Raw genomic sequence first — 11,844 nt, forward strand, 5'->3', positions numbered from 1 at the left:
TACCCTTACTATTATATTTTCTTTTTGAAATTGAAAATATATTAATCGAAAAATATAAAAGAATTGATTAATTAAAAAAAGATTTAAAAAAAAAAGGGAATTCGATTGACCTATATACTTTGAAGGATTCGATTAATTGTTAGACTATAGAACAATTTCCTTTACTTTGTATATATCTTTTTATTATAAAAAAGAAAAATCTATATATATATTTGTTTATTATATTATTCTAATCAAATAATAATAATACTATCTTGCAATTATCGATTTAATAATTAAAATAAATAATTATGAAGTTTGAGGGTAAGCTTTTTCGAAAGAAGGGATAGTATTATAAATCAACATTCAATCATAATTACAATTGTTTATATATATATATGTGTATATATATAATTATATATATATAATTGATATATAGGTATACTCAATAAATACTTTACTTTCGATTTTATAATTATAGATTCTAAGGATAAATTGTACCCTGCTTTTATAGTTCTTCTAAGGCAAAGCGTTATAAATAAAACTTTTCAAATTTTCAAAATTTGATTCAATTAGATATAAATCGGGAAAATATGATAAAAGATATTGAATGAGAATATTATATTTTATTATTACTTTTTTAATCTTATTTATAAAAATATAATATATAGATATATTATCTATTAAAATGATAAATCTTAAATTAGAATATAGATTATAAAGAAATAGAATATTTTCAATAATGAAATTAGAGAAAAGAATAGTATTAAGTATATTTAGAAAGGTAATTAATATAATATATCTTTTAATTATATATATTAATAATATAAAGACTTTTATATAATTTGTTAATTATTTCTTTATTTTTGTTTTAATTTCCTTTTTATCATATCTATATCTTTGATTACCTATATACTTATTATTATCAAATTTATTAATATATACAATCTGATTTTATTGAAAAAGCTATATTTTATTTATTTAATTATTTCTAAGCTTAGTATTTCTTTAAATTGCTTTTATAATTAATTACTTATAAATGAAATTAATTCTTTTAAGTATATTATATATTATTATTTTACATATATTTATATCAAAAACCTTATAAAAAAAATCTCTAATTTTGTTTTAATATAATTATAATAATTTGTTATATACCTCTTTTATTGCTTTATCTATATTAAAAGTAACAATTCTAATAAGCTCTTCTAACAGCTTTTTAATTATCTCCCTTTTACGAATATATTTCAAGTAATTTCTAATAGTTCTTATAATAATATAATAGATTGAAGTAATCATTTCATAATAATTGAGAGTAATAAATCTCTTGTAATACTTTAATATATACTCAATTGTTTATATATTATTGAAATAAAGGTGGGCAGATATTTTGTAATCTTTATATATAATCAGATTAATAAACTAAACTCTAATTTCAATTTGATATATTTATTATATTGATTGAAAGCTTGATTATAAAGTTATTATTAATTTATATAGATATTGAATTATTAAATTATTTTTTGAAGTGTTTTAATTGAAGTACTAAAATTTAAAGTTTTGGAAATACGTTATTAAATTGGGTGTAAGGGTTAACCTTACTATACTATTCAGAGGTTAGCGTATTTACCATAACTTCCTCTCATGAGTGAATCTCTTCTTTTCTTTTCGTCGTGACAAAACTCATCAATGTTCTATAATATACAGTTTGATATTGGTATCCCTACTTGATCTCTGAATTCAATCATGTTGGCTCCGGATCACCGATGTTTGATCATCATAATTGTTACTATGATGGTCTTGTCGATCAATCTCTAGTCTCGGGCTGCAGTAAAGCTCTTGCACAAGGAGGGGTGCATATTGCACCATCCGTCGCCCAGGATATCAATACATAGTTTTCTCCCACGAGAAATCACGTCTTACGCAACCCAGAGTTTGGTTAAATTACCGACGGAAGTTTTTTTGTAGTTCCGATATGATGCGAGTAAAGAAGTGCTCATATTGACGTTAGTGAGTATCAGTATGGCTACTTGAGAGCGTAGCTATCTAGTATTTCTTTCCATTTCCATTTCATTACTTTTGTCCTTTATTTTTCGTCTTTCTCCTCTGATCAAGTGTAATTCACATATTCTACTACCTCTACATATAAGCATGTCTACTACCATTACAATCAGCAGCAATAGTCCAATTGTCATTCGCCATGATGGACCCAATGGCCATGCGAATGGACTTACCAATGGATATGTTAATGGCGACAGTCAGAACAGATTCATTGAATATGCCAATAGTGTCACTACGAATGGACACAATACACATTTCACTGCCGAACCGGGACTTAACGATGCACCAGATCGTGTAAAGTTCGCTTATTGGGTCCCTAACGTTTCCGGTGGTTTAGTTATATCGAAAATTCCGCAGAGAACAAGGTATTCTTTATGTTCCCCTGAAAGATTTCTTTCACTAACGTTTGATAGTTGGGACTACGAATCGAATGTGAGATATGCGCAGACTGCCGAGGAGGTTGGATTCGAATATGCTCTCACGCAAATTCGATTCATGGCAGGATATGGAGCTGTGAGATTCTTGAATACATTATTGGCACACAAACTGATATTGATTGTTTTTAGGATAACCAACATGAATCCGTCTCCTTCTCACAAGCACTTCTCCATAATACTAAGAAACTGAATGTCATCGCGGCCTTATTACCTGGACCTTGGAATCCAGCCGTCGCCGCTAAGCAAATTGCTAGCATCGATCATTATACAAATGGAAGAATATCTGTGAATATTGTTTCCGGTTGGTTCAAGCAAGAGTTCACAAGCATTGGACAATGGTGGCTGGAGCATGCTGAGCGATACAGGCGTAGTAGGGAATTCATCGAATGTTTGAAAGGGATTTGGACTTGCCCAAAATTCTCATACAAAGGGGATTTTTACCAATTCCATGATTATCCATTGTCACCAAAGCCACTCAATTTACCCGGTCGGCCACATCCTCTCATTTTCCAAGGTGGAAATTCAATTGATGCTCGGGAAAATGGAGCATCGGTATCCGATTATTATTTTATGAATGGCAACACCCTTGAAGGATTCCAAGAGCAAATTGCCGATGTCAAAGAGCGAGCGCGGAAGCTCGGCCGTGAAGAGAAAATACATTTTGCTGTCAATGGTTTTGCTATCGTCAAAGAAACGGAAGAAGAGGCCATACAACTACTCTCCGAAATTCAAGGCAAAGCCGACAGAGAAGCTGTGAATGCCTTTTCGGATGCAACAAAACAAGCTGGCTCATCAACAGGGAATAAGAAGGGCATGTGGGCAGATAGCAAATTTGAGGATTTGGTGCAATACAACGATGGGTTTAAAACAAAATTGATCGGAACAGCTGAACAAGTGGCCGATAGAATTTTGTTGTTGAAAAGCTTAGGAATTGATATTGTTCTAATTGCATTTTTGCACTATGAGGATGATATTCAGAACTTTGGTGAAAGGGTTTTACCATTGGTTCGAAAGCTGGAGAAGGAAGGAAGAGGGAAAAATGCCGAGGATGAAATTTTAAGGACTGGAGACGTTTACCGTGCAAAAAGGTGAAGATTAAGGTGTAACGTACACTCAGAAGCTGTAAGGCCTCTTTTACTTGATTTTCTTTTGAAGCACTGGTTGACTTTTAGGAGTAGAGCCAGGACAGAGTTATGAAAGCTCTAGAGGACCTGAAGGAACCTCGACCTTTGGAATGCATGTATAGGGAGTTTGGGCTCGCTACACAGTCATCAATTGGTTCTTCTCCAAGTACTTGATCGAATTTGGAATATTTACGACCAAGTCTCTGTGTTTGGCGGAAAACTCTTTTCTCGTTGCCCAGCATTGAGGTGTTGTTGTTGGTTGTTGGAAACATACCTAGGTAGTAAAGGGACATTGTTGATTCACTCCATTGTATAGGTATATTTAGTTTGTATTAGTACCGTACGTCATGATGAAATTATAAGATGAGAATGAAAAACTTATTCGGCTAACCACTATGTAACGGGAACCAACGACTTCATCTCCGCTCCGGACACGCGAGATTTCCGATATCCGAAATTCGATGTCCGAAATATCCACCAGATGCACTCACATATACATAGGTGAGTAACTCGTAGCAGTAAACTAATTGACGTCGGACTCGTATCTCAATAACATCAATAATAATAATTCCACGTGCCACATCCCTTGGTTGAAAGTTGAAACAACCTTGGAGATCTAGAATTCGAAGCATCCAGGATGGCACGGATATTTGTTGAAATGGCTGTGCTCAGTGTGCTGTGCTGTCGGCGGGTCTGTCTGGTCTGTCTCTACGTAGGAGAAAAAACAGGCCGGAATTGACCAATGCGTGACGCCTCTCTCTACGCGTTGTTTTGGTGAGGGTGCACGTACCATTACGCAGTGGTCGATTCCGGCCTGTTTTTTCTCCTATATAGAGCCTGTCACTTTAAAGTCTTTGAACCCCCCGAGCCCCCATACGTGCATCTTCCCTGCCAAGAATCAGATGAACTTTATATTCATTCCACCTTTCTTTCACGATGAGTGATTTGTTTGAGCGTGGGCACTGGGATGGGATTTTTCGGTGAGAAAGTTTATTTTCACTTGAGATTTAGAGTTGTGAAGAGGTACTGACTGCACTGCTTATACTTTCCCATCACAATCGTATTCACAACCGTATTCACAATCACATCACGAGATAGGAAGGTCGCGAGAGCATCGCGAGGGCGACCACATCTCTCAGTGGTCATCGAGTGCGTACAAAGTCTAAACAATGGATACGATCAACCGACCACATGGAGATGGACCAGCTGGAGAGACGGTTAAAATGCGCACCGAGATTTAATCGTGGAGTATCAAGCTATCGAAAGTTTAAAATGATGGGAGAAGTCCGCTTTGGGATAAGAAGCAACGGCAAAAAGTATATTTTTCTCTCTTTCGGCTGCGGACTTGGTTCTTTGCGTAGGGGGCGATGTTGGAAAAAGCTTTTGGGGAATCACGGAGAGATCGAGACTCGTTTGGACGTGAGGCTACCTAGGTTTGTACGATATACTACTATATGTAGGTAGGTAGGTACTAGGTAGGTATGCTTAAATGACTAATGTGCGGAAGGATTTCCAAGGTTGGGTAGATTAAGGGGCAACGGGTTAGCTCGTAGGGACAGCCCTGGTGTAGGTAGATAGGTAGGTAGCTAGCTGTTTGGCGGTTGTGGCTGAAAAGAGATGGGAATTGTAGGTAGGAATCGTAGGTAGGTAGGTATGTGAGTATGTATGTATGTAGGTTTGTATGTATTGTACAATATTCTGAAAGGGAATCGAGTCAATCGACTTCGTCAGTCAGACCTGGGTACCTATGTTTGTATGGTATGCATGGAGTACCAATCGGTACGGAGTGGAAATCACATTCAACGATTAATTACTAGGGAATTAATCTATCGAGATTGATTTCTATAGTACACCAATTAATACATCAATTCATCAATTCATCAAAACACCAAAACAAAAGACCAAAGACCAAAAATCCCAACCAACACCACTCACTCACTTACTTACGTTACTCAATCATCTCGCAATTCTAAAATTACAAGAAGAAGGAATACTCAACTACCCAGGTATTACTTACTTAGATACCTTGGTACTAGTTGGTAGGTATCACAGCATGTCAGCGCTTATCACAAATTCATCCCAGAAACAATCCTGCCCCGCAAAATCATCGTTCCCACCCCTGAGAGCATCATTTCAATTATATTAATTAATTTTTAAAATATGCATCAATTTTCATCAATTCTCATCAATTCTCATTCTTATAAAAAGTATCAGCTTTCCGTTGTCTGGTTTCCTTCTCCTCTCCTTTTCCATTACTCTTCATCCCATTTTGATGCGAGATTCATTATAGAAGCTTTGGTCTTCAATACTCCCATTCTTGTCCATATATATATACATTCTTTTGAAAAGATATCTATCATTCACATACAGCCTTTACCGTCTCAATTAACTGTACATTTTCAATCAATCGATTTCGATCCCTAAAAACAAAACTCGATCAACATGGTTTTCTCAATCAAGAACTTGGCTACTGCCTCTACCCTCCTCTCCATTGCTCAAGGAGCCGTCATGGGAAAACGTGCTCTCTCGGGTCAGGCTACTACTTATGGTGGTAATACTCAAGGAGGAGCATGTTCATTCTCCACCTATACCCTTCCATCCAATATCTTTGGTACTGCCCTCTCCGATTCCAACTGGGCTACTGCTTCGGAGTGTGGTCGTTGTGTTTCGGTTACCGGTCCTTCAGGTAACTCTATCACTGCTATGGTATGTATCCTATATCCCCGAGTTCCCATCCGTCATTTCCAAAATACCAAACCCAAAACTAACACCCCTACCTCAGATCACAGACGAGTGTCCCGGCTGCGGAACCAACCACTTGGATCTCTACCCCACCGCTTTCACCTCCCTCGCTCCCCTCTCCAAAGGAATCATCGACGTCACCTGGAACTACGTCGACTGTCCCATCACCAGCCCCCTCCAACTTCACCTCAAAGAAGGTGTCTCGGCCTACTGGTTCAGCATGCAAGTCGTCAACGCCGCCGAGGGAGTTTCCCAGCTCGACGTTTCCACCGACGGCGGAAAAACCTGGCAACCAACCACCCGCACCACCTACAACTACTTCGAACACTCCGCTGGCTACGGCTCCAAAGTCAACGTCCGTGTCACCGGTTTGAGCGGAAAGACCGTCACCGTTAACAACGTCGCCGTCACTCCCGGAAACCTCGTTAGCGCAAGCGGAAACTTGGGTTCGGGCTCGGCCTCAAATTCTATTGCTTCCGATGCCGTTGTCGCCAAGGAGGCGGTTGTGGATGCTTCAACTACGAGCGCTACCCCTGTCGCGGTCGTTACACCTGCTTCTACATCTGTGGCCGAGGTTTCTACTTCTGCTGCTGTCGTCGAACCAGTTTCTTCCTCTTCCTCTTCTATCGCGGAAGTATCCACCAGCGCAGCTATCACTGTCCCATCTGCAAGCGCAACCCCATCCACCACCGAGAAAGCCACTTCCACCGCCTTGGCTCACACCACCAAAGCTAGCGCAACCCAGAGTGTTGTGTGGGTTGACTCTGATGAGTGCGAAACTAAGTAGAGTGGCTGGGTATTGCAATTGCTATGTGAGGCCGTCATTCATGCTTTGGAGCGAGAGCGAAGATTTCATGAGCTGATGAATGTGCATGTATGGATTCATGGATTGGGACATAGATTGGATATAACTCTATTTATCTGTATCTGTGTTTGTGTCTGTCTCTATGTTTGCGTTTGTGTCTATGGAGGAAATGGGAAATGGGAAATGGGAAATGGGAAATCTATTTTCATTCGTTGTATATATTCATTTATAAATTTAATAAAATGTTCGTGAAGAATTAATTGAGTGTAGAGGAATACTTACTCGGAGATGTTGTATGTATTCATGTATCTATGTATGTATCTATGTATGTATCTATGTATGTATCTATGTATCAGGAATATATAAAATATCATCTACATTAGATTTATAGCTTTCCTCTATTCGATGTACTAGTAGGTACCTAGGTAGGTATCTCGATATAAATGAAATAAACTTGTTATATACATAGGTATTTAAAGGATATTCTAAAGAAGTTTTTAAAGTAAGTAACTAAGAGAATATTGAATTGACTGATTGATTACCTTTCTTTTAAGTATAGGATTAGATGAAAAAGAGGTATTTATATATTCAGTTCAGATATAATACTATAGAGATTCACTAAACACCTAGCTGTAATTATTTAATTCATTTGATTTATTCCCGAATCTATTATATTATATTATTGACTAAGTATTTAGTAGGTATTATATCGATATACTCATTATATTATATTATTGGCTAACTACCTAGTAGGTATTATATTGATACTATGATATAGATTTTATGAATGTTTTGTTAATATTAATATTAATATTAATATTAACGCACTCTATTATTTTATTAGTATCTAGATAGATAGGTAGATATACAGAATGAATAAAATTTAGTAGGTACTTATTATTACTTTATTCCTAGTATAAAGATTCGAAATATAATAGATAGATAGATATCTCATTATTTCCTACTTATATTATGAAGTGGAGTGGAATGAAGTAGAGTAGGTTCAAAATAATCTTATACTAAAGTATTTAAAATAAAAAAAATAAAAATAAAATATATTATTAGAATTAATTTATTTTGTAAATTTTATAATCGTAGATATAATTGAGGGTTATAATCCTCTTTATCCTTAAGATTATCTATAATAAGAAGGCCTCAGCAATTCGTTAACTTTTCAGTAATTTATGATTTTTGATAATAATTCTTATAGTTTTTATTCTTTTAATAATATAAATAGATATATATAATCAAATCAAATTAATAATTATTTTGAATACTTTAGAATATCTTTATTTTTTATAGATAAAAAATCAGAAAAAATTGATCCTATTTACCAGGGAGATTTTATACCAAAAAAAAAGTTAACAAATTGCTGAAAAATTGACGAATTGCTGAGGCCCCCTCATTAGTATAATAGGGGGTAAAGAGGATCGTAACCCCGATTATATATAGTAAGATAGAGATAAAGATCGAGATGGAGATTGATTTTCTATATCTTGAATAGGTGATGTGTAATAGAGGAGAGAATGATACTATACTATGAGGTGGGAGTATGAGAAGTTTTATTAGTTTTTGTTTTAGGTTGTTGATTTTCATTTTGATTTTATATTATTGATTTTAATAGTATGGTGTAGTGTAGTGTAATATAGTAGAGTGTAGAGTATAATTTATTATGTGTTATGATTAATGAGGTTGAGTTTATATATCTAGATAGGTATTTGAAGATAGTACTTATCTTATTGGATTTCTTAAATTGGAGTGTATATGATATAGTAGTTATTATTTAGATACCCAGGTACCTATGTAGTATTAATCTTGAATATCGTCTTGAGAGCTAGGATTATATATAGAAATCTTAAAAGGAGTAATTCTTAAATAGAAACTAATATGAGTCTAGTGTTCTCGCTAAATCTATTATAGTAAAACTAAACTAAGACCGTCTGCTAAAGATAGATGAAAAAAGCTGTCGTTATTATCTCGTTAAGACGATAATAAAGATGAGAATTATTCTATATATATATATAGATATATAAAGAGATTTAGTATTTAGAAAAGATCTCCTCGTTATATCTTTACTAAGGATTAATCTTTGAAATAAGTAAATCATTTCTTTTGATTGCTTTGATGCTCGAATATAGACTTATAATAATAATACTATTGCTAAGCTACTGAGCCTTTTTTCTGTTCGTTCAGATACTCACCTACTGTAAAATTATTTGTATTACTGAGATAGTGGGGGCATGAAGGATATCTCCCCTAGCATTAGAGTGTGGTTGCCCAAGCACATACTATTGGATTCCTACGATTTTTTTAAAGAAAAATACATATTTTACGGCACGCAGGGGACAATCAATGGTAGAGAATCGACTGGGTGTTTAACTAGAGTAGTTGGAAATTGGAATTGTTACATATATTTCTCATGATGTCAATATATTGGAAAAGCATTGGTGTGGAAGCAAAGTATGTTAGACAATCAATGGCATTTGTCTAAAGATCAAGAATAAGGTACAGAAGAAGAGAATGATAACTTCCTAGCTAGAAAGTTAGAAGTAAGATGGTATATACATCGGCTCGAAGAAACACCGCAGATAATGTGTTGTTCTCGCAGTGAATCCTTTTCCCCCAACAAAGACTTAGTACAATGGTCGCTTATAAGCGTCGAAAGTGTAGTTCCAAGTGTCGTAAGAAGCTTGGTCAAAGACACAATCCTGGGTAGTACCATTGTTAATCCAGAGAGGACGAAGAGGCCAAGCACAGATTTGAGCGTTCTTTCCTTTGTATTCACCAGCCAAGTGGGTGGCATTGAGGGTGACGGGAACCGTATCATTTTCCACCCACTCAATCAAAACCTGCAAGTTGGTTTGAGGGAAAGGACCATTCTCTTGTTCGCTGTTGATGGCACAGTGAGCGGCACCGGGAATCATGTACAAGCGGTACCATTCTTTCAAAGCTCCAGTACTCTCGTTGAACGATAGACCAGGATACATGATGCTGCGGACAGACTCATAGTAGTGAACTGAAGAAGCGGCGGGTACACTAGGATCTGATTCACCGTGGAAATGAAGGATTTTGCCTCCGTAGTTGTAGATACCAGTGAGATCCGGGTTGTTGGTCTGAAGTGAATCCTCATATCTGGTCCAACCTTGAACCATCCATTGCACCAAGGTATCATAGGTGACGTTATCCAAAGAAGAAAGGTTATCAAGGTCCTGCAATTCAAGGAACCTAGCGACCCATTCACCACCAGCTCCAGCAATGCTGAGTTCGTAGGAATTGGTATCGGAATTGTAGGTTGTTGCTGCATCTTCGAAATCGGCAGATGGCTGATACGAGAGATAGGCACGTCGGCCTTGAGAATCATGTAACCCATCGAGAATGGTTTGCGCAACCTCTACTACCTTGGCTGATATAGTACCGTTTGTAGCTGGATTGGTAGACCCTCCCATCATTTGCCTCTTGCGTTTACCAAAACCAAGGCCAAGGCCAACAGCGGAGCTAGCAGCACAACTGTAAGGTAAACCGATAGTTTGGTTGATATTGTAATGAAGCTTGCAAAGATCTGTTCGAGACACCACACCATCAACCTTGCCATCGAGGCCATCGCAGTTAGAGATGGTTTCGTTAACAATTAGTTCAAGCTCGCATGCTGATGGGTAATAATCAAGTGTTTGCTCGACAACGTTTGAGAAGAGATGATTGACTTGCTGTTGGCCATATCGGAAAGCTGGTGCACCGGCAATAATGCCGTCGTAAATATCACCCCAGCGTTAAGCTTGACTCCATCCCTCACGACCACCATCGGAACAACCTTGATAATAAGCGTAGAGCTTATTATCGCCCATGTTGTAAAACTGCTTAGTAAACTCTTTTCCAAGCGTGGTCAACTCGCCAATGGCTTGATAACCAAACATGTAGGTGGGCTCCCAGTTGATTGTACCATTATCGAGAAGGAATACGGAGTCGAATACAGTGTTAAATCCACCATCAGTGAGACCAGATGCAGCACCATACATAACACCTCCGACAAGGTTAGTAGTACCCGAATTGATGCTGTAAGCCATTCCTCCAGATGAGAGCCATCTGTTCTCGAAGTTCTCTGGGGCTGGCAACCAAAGTGTTAGAACCACATTGTCCCCACGACCGTTGTGGGTATAGGCGAAGGTTACGTTGCAGAAATTGACAGTAGCATCGGGGAAAAAAGTTTGTCCGCTGACAGAAGTGTTGTAGACAACGTTTGCTGTAACCGATGATGGGATGACAGAACTCCCGAATAATGTACCGTCCGCGGGTAGAGCCGCTTTAGCGACGGCTGTTGTACAGATGTCGGTCAGAGATTCTGCAGAAGCGGTGGCAGCAGCGGCTGCGAGTCCGAAAAGTGACTTGCGCATTTTAAAGAGAGAAAAGTCCAATGTGGAATATCCAAATGGATGAAAGTAAAGATTGTGTCGAGCTTCTAGCTATCGAGAAAAGAATGTAGATGTAATGAGAGGAAAGCTAGATCTCTTGCTGAAGCTATTCCTTTGGTTCAAACGAAAGTCTTTATACTTCATTAAAGATGCCATTAAGGTCAACGAACCGGATCTTAGCAGGGGCATTATGTCTAGCGAAGACTCTTCTTTTCACCGTAAAGTGAAGCAACGCATTGTAATACGTATGCTTCATTAAAGAGACAAATAAAAATACACTAGATGAATGG

The 11,844-nt window shown here is 37.1% G+C and overlaps 3 protein-coding genes across 3 annotated transcripts; 2 read left to right on the top strand and 1 right to left on the bottom strand.

The window, feature by feature from the left end:
• Positions 1–2,130: 2,130 nt before the first annotated feature.
• EAE98_009241 (uncharacterized protein) lies at positions 2,131–3,569 on the top strand (the record flags this gene model as incomplete). Its single annotated transcript, XM_038956862.1, has 3 exons — positions 2,131–2,405; positions 2,454–2,553; positions 2,607–3,569. 3 exons carry the CDS (start codon positions 2,131–2,133, stop codon positions 3,567–3,569), a joined length of 1,338 nt encoding a protein of 445 aa, XP_038806629.1.
• Positions 3,570–6,043: 2,474 nt separating this feature from the next.
• Positions 6,044–7,130, top strand: EAE98_009242 (uncharacterized protein; the record flags this gene model as incomplete). The annotated part of the gene is made up of 2 exons (XM_038956863.1): positions 6,044–6,307; positions 6,384–7,130. 2 exons carry the CDS (start codon positions 6,044–6,046, stop codon positions 7,128–7,130), a joined length of 1,011 nt encoding a protein of 336 aa, XP_038806630.1.
• Positions 7,131–9,781: 2,651 nt separating this feature from the next.
• EAE98_009243 (uncharacterized protein) lies at positions 9,782–11,536 on the bottom strand (the record flags this gene model as incomplete). The annotated part of the gene is made up of 2 exons (XM_038956864.1): positions 9,782–10,872; positions 10,939–11,536. The coding sequence occupies 2 exons, from the start codon at positions 11,534–11,536 to the stop codon at positions 9,782–9,784; spliced, it is 1,689 nt and encodes a 562-aa protein (XP_038806631.1).
• Positions 11,537–11,844: the final 308 nt, after the last annotated feature.

Source organism: Botrytis deweyae, assembly GCF_014898535.1.
Source record: "Botrytis deweyae strain B1 chromosome Unknown BDEW_027, whole genome shotgun sequence".
Taxonomy (NCBI): Eukaryota; Fungi; Ascomycota; class Leotiomycetes; order Helotiales; family Sclerotiniaceae; genus Botrytis; species Botrytis deweyae.